The sequence below is a fragment of the Brachyhypopomus gauderio genome, chromosome 15 (assembly GCF_052324685.1).
Source record: "Brachyhypopomus gauderio isolate BG-103 chromosome 15, BGAUD_0.2, whole genome shotgun sequence".
Lineage (NCBI taxonomy): Eukaryota > Metazoa > Chordata > Actinopteri > Gymnotiformes > Hypopomidae > Brachyhypopomus > Brachyhypopomus gauderio.
The window spans coordinates 14734110-14748663 of NC_135225.1; the positions used below are offsets into that span (position 1 = coordinate 14734110).

The 14554-nt window shown below is 48.7% G+C and overlaps 1 protein-coding gene across 6 annotated transcripts in view; it reads right to left on the reverse strand.

Annotated features, from left to right (window-relative positions):
• Positions 1-14554, reverse strand: part of cntln (centlein, centrosomal protein) — a 104543-nt gene that overhangs the window by 35974 nt on the left and 54015 nt on the right. For all 6 annotated transcript variants that reach the window (XM_076973813.1, XM_076973812.1, XM_076973810.1 and 3 more), the window contains one exon: positions 13172-13288. In XM_076973813.1, coding sequence (XP_076829928.1) covers positions 13172-13288 — 117 coding nt within the window. The remainder of the gene's footprint in view (positions 1-13171; positions 13289-14554) is intronic.

Here is a 14554-nt window from a genome sequence, read left to right on the forward strand (position 1 = left end):
AATAATCTATTTACGTGCTAATCTTTACCTTTTGCATTCCTCGATACATTTTACAGGTTTTATTCCGGCCGCTGACCAATTTTCTGCCTTCACAAATCAGCTAGCGTAAGTTTATATATCGGCTAGACACGGTAAGTGTTTTGATTTATTCATGGCTGGTGTTGGTTTGTTCCCGTGTTCGGAGTGTGGCATGTTTAGTCTAGACCCTTTCGCCACCGACAGTAATAGTGATAGTATTTGTGAGAGGTGCCAGTTAGTTACTTCTCTTGTGGCGAAAGTGGAAAGTTTAGAGCGACGCGTCCACTCATTATTGAGGGATAGAGAGACAGGGACAGGGTCAGTAGTAGGTGTGGACGCGCCAGGGAGAACTAGCGCCTCCGCGACTCCGGCGATAGAGCCCTCACAGCGGGGCGAATGGGTGACGTCTCGGCGGCGTAGTCGGAGAGCGAGGGCTGCAGCTACCGCTAACGCCAGCGCTAGCCCACCAGAGCACCACTCCCCGGTTCACGTGTCAAACAGGTTTGCCCCGCTCAGTGTTACACCCGCTGAGGAGACTCTGGTGATAGGAGACTCTATAGTTCGGCACGTGAAAGTAGCTGTAGCTGTAGGGGCACCAGCGGTTACAGTCAGCTGTTTACCGGGAGCCAGAGCGCCGGACATTAGTGGCAACCTTAGACTGTTAGCTCATAGGAGGTTTTCTAGGATAGTGATTCATGTAGGGGCCAACGATATACGTCTGCGGCAGTCAGAGGTGACTAAGGCTAATGTTAAAGAGGTGGTTAAATTAGCCCAGACGATGTCCGATGCCGTAATCTGCTCTGGCCCCATCCCAATGCGGCGCGGTGATGAGCAGTACAGCAGGCTCACGTCGCTAAACCGCTGGATGTCCAAGTGGTGTTCAGAAAATCAAGTGGGCTTTATTAATAATTGGGAAGAGTTCGAGGGCAAGCCTGGTCTTTTAGGCAGGGACGGTGTCCACCCCACCCGGGATGGCGCTGCCCTGTTATCTTGCAGCATAGCCCATAGCCTGTTAGTTAGTCGGCAGAGTAGCACTAGGAGCTGCTGACTGTCCAGGGTCGCGACCAGGCCGCAGACTAACGGGTTAAATCTGTCTGCGAGCTGCTTAGAGGCGTCACCAAGTTCCCTTAGGATTGAGACTGTGTCTGTGCCCCGGGTTAAACTAAATCATAAGAAAATAGTCCGCCCGAAGTTTTTAACTAATATTCAGACTTCACATCAAATTATTACAACCTATATGACCGATCTGAAAATTGGATTAATCAATATTCGATCGCTCAACTCAAAAGCAGTTTTTGTAAATGAACTTATAACAGACCAGAAAATTGATATTCTTTGTCTAACTGAAACGTGGGTTCAATCTGGTGATTATTTAACTCTAAACGAAGCCACTCCTGTGGGATATAGTTATATACATAGACCTAGACTGTCAGGCAGAGGAGGTGGAATATGTATAATCTATCGTGATTGTTTAGAAATTCATCAGAAATACTTAGATATCTCAAACTCATTTGAGATGCAGTCTATTAATGTAATTAGTCCATCTGAAAATAAAAGTACATTCTCCCTAACTAATGTATACAGACCACCAGGGCCTTACTCAGATTTCTTAAACGATTTCACCGATTTTGCAGCAAATTTAGCAGTATGTAGTGACAAAATAATAATGGTAGGAGACTTTAACATACACTTTGATAATGCGGAGGATCCACTGACAAGGGCTTTTACTTCTATATTGAACTCTGTCGGCATTAAACAAAACGTAGTAGGACCTACACATTATCGAAATCATACCCTAGATCTAATATTAACACTGGGTATCGACGTAGATAATATAAACATACTCCCGCAAACCGTAGCGATCTCTGATCATTATTTAGTAAAATTCGATTTTCACCTTAACATAAATACCCGCCCGTCTCCTCGGCAGTGTATAAAGCGCTCAATAAATTCAACAACAGCAATACAGTTTATTGAAACCCTCCCTGACTTAACTGCTTTAGCCCACTCGCCATCCGATCCAGGAGAGTTAGATAGTCTAACCGACTACTTAGAGAATACCTGCAGATCAGCTCTAGATATAGTAGCTCCACTAAAATATAAAAAAGCTAGATCCAAAAAGCTCGCCCCATGGTACACCGACCAAACTAGAAACTTAAAACAAATAGCACGTAAATTAGAGCGGAAATGGCGATCTACTAAATTGGAAGTATTCCACTGTGCCTGGAAGGATAGCATTATTGACTACAAACGGGCACTCACTGAAGCACGCTCAGCATACTTAGCCTCACTGATAGAGAAAAATAAAAACAATCCTAGATTTCTTTTTAATACTATTTCTAAACTTACAAAAAATCAAGCAGGCACAGAACCTCAGATTCCAGTAAACCTCACTAGTAATGTATTTATAGATTTCTTTGATAATAAAATAGAGAATATTAGACAAAATATAAAACCCTTTATTAGCAATACAACTGGTATGTCATCTGGTTTGGTTGATATTGATTTAAATTACATACTAGGAGAAAAACTTGATGCTTTTCATCCACTCCCAAAATCAGAATTAGAGAAAATAATTTCTTCCTTAAATTGTACTACCTGCACATTAGACTCAGTTCCCTCAAAGTTATTAAAAGAGGTATTACCAGCTGTAACTGAACCTCTTCTAACTATAGTTAACTCATCCATTACAATAGGTCACATGCCCAAATCATGTAAATTAGCAATTATCAAACCTCTGATCAAGAAACCAAATCTTGATCCGACTGTGCTGTCTAATTATAGACCCATTTCAAACACATCATTTATATCTAAGATCATAGAAAAAGCTGTTGCCCAGCAATTATGCCTATATCTGTATAGGAATAACACATTTGAAAAGTTCCAATCTGGTTTTAGGCCCCATCACAGTACTGAAACAGCATTAGTTAAAGTAACAAATGATCTCCTCCTTGCATCAGATCAAGGCTATGTATCACTGTTAGTGCTTCTTGATCTTAGTGCAGCTTTCGACACAATTGATCATAGGATCTTGCTAGAAAGGTTAGAACGCTGGGTTGGAGTCTCAGGCACAGCCCTTTCATGGTTTCAGTCTTACTTAACAAATCGCTATCAGTTTGTAGAGCTCAATAATATTTCATCCAAACGTACAATGGTTAATTATGGGGTCCCGCAAGGCTCCATCTTAGGACCACTATTATTTACATTATATATGCTACCATTGGGCACAGTTATAAACAAACATGGTGTCAATTTTCACTGCTATGCGGATGACACTCAACTTTACATATCAGCCAAACCCGATGACAAACTCAGTTTAGGAAAAATTGAGGCCTGTGTAAGAGATATTAAATGCTGGATGTCTCTAAACTTCCTACAATTAAATGAGGACAAAACAGAAGTTCTCCTTGTGGGCCCTAAGGCCGCAAGACAGAAAATTCCTAATTTAATGCTTAATCTTGCAGACTGTCCCATTACACCTGGCACAGTAGCCAAAAACCTAGGCGTCATACTCGACTCCGACCTATCATTTGATAAATATATAGATAATACTACTAGGATAGCTTTTCTACATCTCCGCAACATTGCCAAATTAAGAAATGCATTATCACAGGATGATGCAGAAAAATTGGTGCACGCCTTTGTTAGCTCTAGACTAGACTACTGCAATTCACTACTGTCAGGATGTTCAAATAAGAATCTAAATAAACTTCAAGTAGTTCAAAATGCCGCAGCTAGAGTTCTGACCAGAACTAGAAAATTTCAGCATATTAGACCAGTCCTATCAGCCCTGCATTGGCTCCCAGTTAAATTTCGTATTGATTTTAAAATTCTATTATTAGCATACAAAGCACTACACGGGCTTGCTCCTGAATACCTCCAGGAACTTATTTCCTACTATGAACCCCCACGTCAACTAAGATCACAGGGTGCTGGTCTGTTATTAGTTCCACAAATTAACAAGGTAACAGCAGGGGGAAGAGCCTTTTCTTATAAGGCCCCCCAGCTTTGGAATAATCTTCCTAAATGTGTCCGGGACTCTGACACAGTCACAATCTTTAAATCTAGGTTGAAAACCCACTTATTTAGTCTAGCGTTTGATAATTAATATCCCCCTTAGATAAAGGTACAGATCCAGGGGTTCATAGACGAAGGGTTTTATGGTAGACTGGGGTGCTGGTGCTGTCATCCTGTCACTGCTCGTGGTCACTCAAGTTTGTTGACAGTGCAGTGGACGGATGCCATTGTCTCAGAATGCCCCCAAGCCTATGTTACCTTCTGGTTCTGCCTTTTTTTAGCTAGGCTGTAATAATTTAACTTAGTGCCGGAGTTGCTGCCACACTCCAGAAATGTTTATAATTTTACCTGTCCCGTATATGTCCTCATACAGAGCTAATTTTCCCTGTTTCATTTCTCCACATGGCTGCCCGCCTGCTTGAGGAATAATGAGATGAGGAGAGACAAGCGATCCATCCTGGCCGGCCACCTCCTGCCTAACCGGATGCCTACACCATGATGGACATTATTACATCTTTTTCGGTCTAAATGGACATTATTGCATCTTTTACATTCTGTCTACATTCTGTCTATATTGTTGTTGTTGTCATGGTGACCGGTGTCGGCCAGAGGAGGATGGGTTCCCCCCCTGAGTCTTGGTTCCTCTCAAGGTTTCTTCCTCATGCAAAAAAACTAGGGAGTTTTTCCTTGCCACTGTCGCCTTTGGCTTGCTCACTGGGGGCTAGGACTCGGCACTTGTAAAGCTGCTTTGTGACAACAACTGTTGTAAAAAGCGCTATATAAATAAAATTTGATTGATTGATTGATTGATTGATATCTCCTGTAGTGTCTACCCTCAACACCGCTCCCTCCCTCCTGTAGTGTCTACCCTCAACACCGCTCCCTCTCTCCTGTAGTGTCTACTCTCAACACCGCTCCCTCTCTCCTGTAGTGTCTACCCTCAACACCGGTCTCTATCTCCTGTAGTGTCTACCCTCAACACCGCTCCCTCCCTCCTGTAGTGTCTACCCTCAACACCGCTCCCTCTCTCCTGTAGTGTCTACTCTCAACACCGGTCTCTATCTCCTGTAGTGTCTACCCTCAACACCGGTCTCTATCTCCTGTAGTGTCCACCCTCAACACTGCTCCCTCCCTCCTGTAGTGTCTACCCTCAACACCGCTCCCTCTCTCCTGTAGTGTCTACCCTCAACACCGCTCCCTCTCTCCTGTAGTGTCTACCCTCAACACCACTCCCTCTCTCCTGTAGTGTCTACCCTCAACACCGGTCTCTATTTCCTGTAGTGTCTACCCTCAACACCGCTCCCTCCCTCCTGTAGTGTCTACCCTCAACACCGCTCCCTCTCTCCTGTAGTGTCTACTCTCAACACCGGTCTCTATCTCCTGTAGTGTCTACCCTCAACACCGCTCCCTCTCTCCTGTAGTGTCTACCCTCAACACCGGTCTCTATCTCCTGTAGTGTCCACCCTCAACACTGCTCCCTCCCTCCTGTAGTGTCTACCCTCAACACCGCTCCCTCTCTCCTGTAGTGTCTACCCTCAACACCGGTCTCTATCTCCTGTAGTGTCTACTCTCAACACCGCTCCCTCTCTCCTGTAGTGTCTACTCTCAACACCGGTCTCTATCTCCTGTAGTGTCTACCCTCAACACCGCTCCCTCTCTCCTGTAGTGTCTACCCTCAACACCGGTCCCTCTCTCCTGTAGTGTCTACCCTCAACACCGGTCTCTATCTCCTGTAGTGTCCACCCTCAACACCGCTCCCTCTCTCCTGTAGTGTCTACCCTCAACACCGGTCTCTATCTCCTGTAGTGTCTACCCTCAACACCGCTCCCTCCCTCCTGTAGTGTCTACCCTCAACACCGCTCCCTCTCTCCTGTAGTGTCTACTCTCAACACCGGTCTCTATCTCCTGTAGTGTCTACCCTCAACACCGGTCTCTATCTCCTGTAGTGTCTACTCTCAACAACGGTCCCTCTCTCCTGTAGTGTCTACCCTCAACACCGGTCTCTCTCTCCTGTAGTGTCTACCCTCAACACCGGTCCCTCTCTCCTGTAGTGTCTACCCTCAACACCGCTCCCTCTCTCCTGTAGTGTCCACCCTCAACACCAGTCTCTATCTCCTGTAGTGTCTACCCTCAACACCGCTCCCTCTCTCCTGTAGTGTCTACCCTCAACACAGGTCTCTATCTCCTGTAGTGTCTACCCTCAACACCGGTCTCTCTCTCCTGTAGTGTCTACCCTCAACACCGGTCTCTATCTCCTGTAGTGTCTACCCTCAACACCGCTCCCTCTCTCCTGTAGTGTCTACCCTCAACACCGGTCTCTATCTCCTGTAGTGTCTACCCTCAACACCGGTCTCTATCTCCTGTAGTGTCTACCCTCAACACTGCTCCCTCTCTCCTGTAGTGTCCACCCTCAACACCGCTCCCTCTCTCCTGTAGTGTCCACCCTCAACACCGGTCTCTATCTCCTGTAGTGTCTACCCTCAACACCGCTCCCTCTCTCCTGTAGTGTCTACCCTCAACACCGGTCTCTATCTCCTGTAGTGTCTACCCTCAACACCGGTCTCTCTCTCCTGTAGTGTCTACCCTCAACACCGGTCTCTATCTCCTGTAGTGTCTACCCTCAACACCGCTCCCTCTCTCCTGTAGTGTCTACCCTCAACACCGGTCTCTATCTCCTGTAGTGTCTACCCTCAACACCGGTCTCTATCTCCTGTAGTGTCTACCCTCAACACTGCTCCCTCTCTCCTGTAGTGTCCACCCTCAACACCGGTCTCTATCTCCTGTAGTGTCTACCCTCAACACCGGTCTCTCTCTCCTGAAGTGTCTACCCTCAACACCGCTCCCTCTCTCCTGTAGTGTCTACCCTCAACACCGCTCCCTCTCTCCTGTAGTGTCTACCCTCAACACCGGTCTCTATCTCCTGTAGTGTCCACCCTCAACACTGGTCTCTATCTCCTGTAGTGTCTACCCTCAACACCGGTCTCTATCTCCTGTAGTGTCTACCCTCAACACCGCTCCCTCTCTCCTGTAGTGTCTACCCTCAACACCGGTCTCTATCTCCTGTAGTGTCTACCCTCAACACCGGTCTCTATCTCCTGTAGTGTCTACCCTCAACACTGCTCCCTCTCTCCTGTAGTGTCCACCCTCAACACCGGTCTCTTTTTCTTTCCAGAACGTCACTGCACGGTCTCATGATGTGTGAGAATCCACAGACGACCTGCGCCCGTCGCACTTCGGATGCCATTGTGTGTGAAACGCACTACACAAATAAACTCGCCTCGCCTCGTGCCAAAGGTCTAATTAGTGAATGTGGCAGGTGAGAGGTTGAATAAATGGATTTATAAATAAAATCTCTGCAGGTTGTGTAAAACCAGACGGCTGCGTGTCCCCCCGGCGATGGATCTCCTCCGCTATAAACGCACCCAGTCGATGGAGAGCTGGGCTCAGGGAGACCGGATCCATTGCTTTCACGGTACACGCGAGTACCATCATGCGGGTACAGGCAGGCCGCGGTCATCTAGGGTTTCTAATGTGTGTCTTTATAGATGTCCGGATATTGACGCCACACCAAGAGTGATGCAGCCTGCCGGCCGGGTTTTCATTAGGAATGCTGGGTTATTCTTCAGCAGATGGAGATATGGATCGCCATTCTCCATTCTGTGTCCCTCGGGAAGTGCAATGACACTTTGGAGAAGACATTGCAGCCAAAGATAGAATCCTAGACATCTGCCAATACAGAAATTAGTTATTGATCGGAGGCTGGTTATCACTGTGAAATGTGGATTAATTTAAGGACATTTATGGAGATAAAAACTCTTTTGTTTTTGAGCGCTGTGTCAAGGGTCTCTTGATATTTTCTAAAAGATGTCACAGAAAGTGAAGGTAATATTAGAAACGCTTCCTTCATCAGGAGTCCTTAACCCAGCTCCGTTTTAAAACCAGTTCACGTTGAGCCTGTGCTTTTAATAAGGAGGCTGTGTGTAGCGAGCTGCCTCCTTTCTGGCTGTGTGGTGTTGAGGTGTTGCGGGTCCCTGTGGGTCGACTGTTGTCTGCAGACAGCCGCACTGGGTGTATTTACACTCCAGCTGTGGTACCGTAGTCAGCCTCTCTTGACCCTGACAGCCGCTCAATTAAAACCCAGTGACTGCGGCGCCTCTCCTCATGTCAACAACGTGTAATTGTTTTTTGAAGATGTTGCTAAGGAGCCCGCCCCCTCCTCTTCCTCCCCCTCCTCTTCCTCCACCGGGCCGCGTGTGAATTCTTCCATTTGAATAACAGATGTTTATGCGGAGGCTCGATCACTCCCCCAGGACGGTTAGCTGGTCCTTCTCTGGAGTTTTCGGCTCCAGCAGGGAATCTTCTGGAATGAATAACTGAAGAAGCGGAGTGTGTGTGTGTGTGTGTTTGTTTGTATAAGAGGGTGCAGGAGGTCGAGGTCCTGCAGCTCTCTGCTCTGAGCAGACAGCAGAAGTCTGAAGTTTTCACCTCTGCTCTGATTCAGAGGGATGGTCTTGCTCTAGGTGTGGTGCAGGGTAACAGATCTACACCCACCCTTATACACCCACCCCTACAGCCGCATAATAAACAAATAAATAAACAAGCCTGAACTAAGAAGTAATTCTAAACTAAAATGTGCATCAATTCCAGTTGACAGGCATAAAGTGTTGCAGGTATATTTACAGCATGCACACACACACGCACGCACGCACGCACACACACACGCACACAAGCGCACACACACACACAGAGTGAATATAAATAAACATAAGATAACAAATAAGTAGATGAAAGTCTAAAGGACCATCAGACAACTGGACATGAATTCCTGAGTCTTGCTTGTGGCACTATTTTACAGTTTGAGACAGGTTGCTTGAGGCTGAGGGAACCAGTGGCTGGTGATTGCGAAGCTCTAATTGGCTTCTGTGTTGCGCGAACCTCCGCGAGGCATCTGTCTCCTGCCCACCGCTACACTATGTGCCCCGCCACAGGGGGGAGAGATGGAGCGGGCCGCGTGGGGCCCGTGAGGCAGCACATCAGCCGCTCCACCCACGGCCTCTCCACCCCCCTCCAGCTCGCATAGCTGATGCACTACAGCAGCAGAGAAAAACCCTGCTGGCATTAAAAGTGGGGAAAGGGGAAATGGAGTGGTCCGGGAAGCGGGCTTCTAACTGATCCTGGATCAGAGGTCCTGTGGGACAGCCCTGTGCACTCTGGTCATCAGCAGGCTTGCTGTCCTGTGGCTCCAGGCACTACATACAGGACTCATAGTCCTCTCTCTTCTGAGGTGTCTCACACACACACACACACACGCACACACACAGAAACACATACACACACGCACACACACAGTGAACGCTGTTTGCATATCCATATCTTGCCTCTCACAAACAGCCTGGGCAACACAGAAGACCCTCTTAGTCAAAAATAAACATATACATAAATAAAAACCCTTTTGTCTCTAACTGTTAAGGAGGCATTTAAAAATATCTATCCGAACTTACTGCAATTCACTTTTGAAAAGCAAGAAAATCATCTGAGAGGGAAAGGGAGGGGGAGAGATAGATAGAGAGATAAAGAGAGGGAGAGAGAGACAGGGAGGGGGAGAGAGGGAGAGAAAGAGAGGGAGAGAGAGAGAAAAATCCAAATCTCTTCATTTCTAAGCAGAAGGGCTTAATGGTGAGAGAGGGGACGAGTGTAGTATGCATCACCTGCCTGATTCACTGCACTGCAGTTCTCTCATGTTATGAGAAAAAACATTATCAGCCCTTGTTAAATCATTATGTGCATTTTATTTATTTATTTTTTATCATTAATTTAACAAATAATTGAGGGAAGGGGCAAGGCGCTCACTATCCATCAAAACACACATTAAACATTTAGTGTGTGCGTGTGTGTGTTTTCTCTGGACTCCTGAGCGTGGAGAGGGACCCTGGGCCAAAAGCCCCTCATTACTCCCAATACCTTTTAGCAATCAAGATGAAACAGGGGAAACGCGGCAGTGAAAAGGGGAAACTTTATTAAAGTTCATTAGACTCAAAGTCGCAGAGCACGTGCGTAATGGCCCCTCTCAGCAGAGGCAGCAGCGTGCGGGCATCTCCGAGCTGCTTTCATGCGTAATGGCTGAATAATTCACGCTTTGATGTCGTGTGAGTGTAGCCATCTCTGGCTAAGGGCCCTGTTTACTCTGTTTATGAGGCCTAAATCATCTCTGTCTCTTCCTACCCACCGACCTTTAACTACAGTTCTTGCGATCTTGGACACCAAGTGTGTGAAACTCTGGCGTAATACTGTGGGGGGGATGGATGTGGGAGGAGGGACAGACAGGAGGGGAAAAGGAGCGAGAGAAAGAGAGAGAGATTAATGGAGAGGAGAAGGGGGGGGGGGGGGGGTAGATGATCTCCCAGCAAATGAACTTTCTGGGCTCTCTGTATGACGAGGAGGCATTAGTGGAGGGGAAGGCTGAGCTCGCCGCTTTATTTGTTTTTGCAATTTACTTAATCAAACTTATTTCCCTCCAGAGTGCTCTCTAGCGCCGCTCCGGAGGCTGGAACCTGGCGTAGCGCAGTGAGCCGGCCCTCCGCAGGACGCCTCCGCCTCCCCGTGCTCCTTCAGTTTGTAATAAGGTAACTTGCCAGCCCCCGAGACAACCTGACGGTCCCCGAGACAACCTGACGGTCCCCGAGACAACCTCGGTGGTCCATGAGACAACCCGGTGGTCCCTGAGACAACCTGGCAGTTCCTGAGACAACCTGGCGGTCCACAAGGAAGGGTTTCTCTTTGCATATTGTGAGACACAGAGAGGCGTAAGCACGTGCAGGTGGACACGTGATCCTGGCGGTCCTGGCCGTAGCAGACAGACACGTTTTGCGCTCTGGTGGGCCTAAGCGATGAGCCGGCTTCTCCCCCTCCACCCGAACAGTATGGAGTCCAACTCTCTCCTCATTTGGAAAAACGGCCGTTTGGACATCACGCCCGCATTCTTTATGAGCGGGGAGCGCGGCGTGGCCGGCGGGGAGGGTCTGGCCACCAGGGGGCCGGAGGAGGAATGATTACTGGAGGAGAGTGAACGCCTGCTCAGAGCTCTTCCACTTAAGCACACAGCAGCCGCCTTCTCCCGCAATTAGACGTCCCACAACGACAGGCCGCGAGGAGGTAATTAACCATTAGCCAATCAGCACAACACTTGTGAGCGCAACCTTGAGCAGGGCTATCACAGAGGCGCGGCCAGTGGAATGGCGGTGTGCCACTGGCTCCGCCTCCTTCCGTGGTTCGAACTCTCGGGCTGGCTAAGGCGGAGGCCAGCTCTAATCGCCGCCTAGCAACGCTAATTTAGATGGGCAGGCCGCAAAACAGCTGGATAAAGAAACTCAGCCTAATTATACCTCACGTGTTCGTACCATCATTCTTACTGCACATAATGAACATACAACAGGGAGAGAGAGAAAAAGAGAGAGACCAAGAGAGTGACAGAGAGAGAGAGAGAGAGAGAGAGACAGATAGAGAGACACTTCCTGGTGCTGCTCAATGGTCACCCTCAAGATCACCCACATGCCCTCGACACAAATCCCAGCACCAAACCATATTCCAAAAAATCTTGCACCAAAACTTCATTCCAAAAGCCAGGCAGTAAAACAGCCCTTTCCGTGCCCCCACGCGCCCCGTCTGCTGCCCCAGCCCCGTCTGCTGCCCCGTCTCCAGCTGTAGCCCCGGCAGCTGCTGAAGGCTCAGGGCAGCAGCAGAGGCCGCGAGCCTGTAATGAGCTCGGACAGCTCGAGCTCACGAGGTGGGGGGGCGCGTGGGGGAGGAGTGGGAGCAGGCAGCCAGGCTACATCATAATGAGCTCAGCTGGGATTAGGAGGACAGGGGCTGGGGGGGGGGGCAGGGGGCTCCTGCAAGAGTGGGCCGGGGGTAGAGATCAAACGGGGGAGGACCAGGTCACGCAGGCTGGCAGGGGTATGGCCCTCAGCACCGCACAGGCCAAACCAAGCCCGGCAAACGCAGAGGCAAGCCGGCCTAATAAGAACGACTTCTCCAGCAGACAAGAATGGTGGTATTTAACACACGCACGCACGCACGCACGCACGCACGCACGCACGCACGCACGCACGCACGCACGCACGCACGCACGCACGCACGCACGCACGCACGCACGCACGCACGCACGCACGCACGCACGCACGCACGCACGCACGCACGCACGCACGCACGCACGCAGCACTGCACTGTCACTGAACTGCAACCCGCACCCTTGCTTGACAAAATGGCTGTGAATGGACATCATCTCGTCTGAACACGGCCTACAAAACCGATCTCTGGCCGGTAGAGTGTAAACACACGCAGGAAGTGGCCATTTCCCAAATCTAGTACTACAGAGGAAGTGGAGCCACGTGCCGAAAACACAAATCATTTAAACCCATTAATGTTTGTCTCTGCTAGAGGGAGAAGTGGGGAGAGAGGTGCTGTAGCTGGCATGAAATAAGCCTTAATCATTAACACCCCAAATTATCATTAATCATTAACACTGGCCAGACACACAAACACACACACATGGTTTGAAACTCGATAGTGTAATTATTCTTCTCCGTCACTGGGGAAAGGCTCTCTGAGTCTGGAAGCAGCGTTGCTGGTGTATGGAGACTCTAATGATGGCACAAGGGAGTGTGTGTGGAGGAGTGTGTGGTAGCGTGGAGGAGTGTGTGGGAACGTGGAGGAGTGTGTGGGTGCATGGAGACCACAGTGAGTGTGTGGGAGCATGGAGGAGTGTGTCATAGTATGGAAGAGTATGTGGGAGCATAGATATGTGTGTGTGGTGGATAGTAGAAATACCTTACTGTATGTGGTAGGCAGAAGTGTGTGACTGTGTGGTAGATGATGGAGAGGAAGACAGTGAAGAGGCTACAAGATCAAACCTTCACACCCACAACATGAAGCCAGCAAAAAGAGCAGACAGTGGCAGAAGATGAACACAGACACACACTGCGACAGAGAGAGAGAGAGAGAGAGAGAGAGAGAGAGACAAAGACACTCTGCAAAAGGGAGACTGACAAAAGGAGACACACACTGAGATAAGGAGACGCACTTCAACAGGGAGACAAAATAAAGACACGTACAGACACACGGAGGGTGTCTCACTTACTTCTCAGCAAGAAGCTTCTTGTTCTCTCTCTTAAAGAAGGCCAGCTCGTTCCAAACGGCATCGCTGTTTTCCTGTCGCAGCTGACACGGCTCCACCCGCCTCCGCCCGCGCCTCCGCCTGCACGCACACCCACACCTCCACTCATCACCACACCATGGGACCAAGTGCTGACTTACACAAGTCTAACTGCAACCACTCCTTAGATCACAACCCTGACCAGAGACACCAAAATATGCCCCGCCAACATTTCTTGCATCTCCACATTTTACTGGATTCACATATGAATATTTGGTGCCCAAACGAAGAAAAGCGAAAGCACACACGCTCACACGCTCACACACACACGCTCACACGCTCACACGCTCACACACACACACACACACACACACACACACACACACACACACACACACACACACACACACACACACAGTGCCACACCTGACAGCCTCTGGCACATTGTAAACACAGGGGAGGTGTTGAACAAGCACTGCAGGGTCTGGGCACTTGTGTGCTTGCCAGTATTCAAATCAGTGGCCTTGACTGTGACATACACTCACACACACACACACGTTTGAGCCCAAGGCAGCCCTGAGTGGTCTGCTACAGAGGGGTCCCTGTGGGCCAGGCACATGTAAATAATGACCAAACACAAACAGAGGTGAGTCTCATTGCAGAATCTCACTTATAAATACTTCATGCTCCTACCTGTGTCCACTGCACTACGACCCCTTCCTACTTTTTTATCCATTTTCTAACAATCATTATACATCAGTGTTCAGACCCAACTGGAAGAGTAGTTCTTAGATCAGAAAGAGCAGTTCTAAGGTCTGAAGGAGCAGTTCTAGGGTCTGGTCCATTTTTACAGAGTAACTCCAGCCTGTGTAAAAAGTCTGCTTCTCGAGGTCTTCTCACAGCCTCCTCATGGCCCCACTCTCAACACCCTTGGACTGGAGCTCCAGTGGAGGGGGAGCAGTGGCCTCTGTTGGAGCAGTCCATCTCCACCACCTCCACCCCACTAAAATCCCCACCACAGCCACCCACACTGTTGGGTCAGCGCACACATCCCAGAGAGCTGCAATTCAGCTCCACTGTGAAATTCAGCATTACGGATATGAATGGTGTTGAGATGAAGATCTCCAGGTCTGAGAGAGCCTCCATCACACAACCACTGCTCCCTTAGACAGCATGAAAGGGAAAGAGGAGGAAGTTTTTAGAAAGGAGGCGGCTAATTGCTTTGATTCTGAGAATCTGTTTATGAGTGCAACTTTGATCAGAGTCTGGATGTTTTAATAACCTTTAATTCTATTTACTCATCCCATCGCCCCCTGTCTGATTTAGGAACTCAGAAAGCAGATTTAAGAGGAGAGGCTCTGTGTTTTC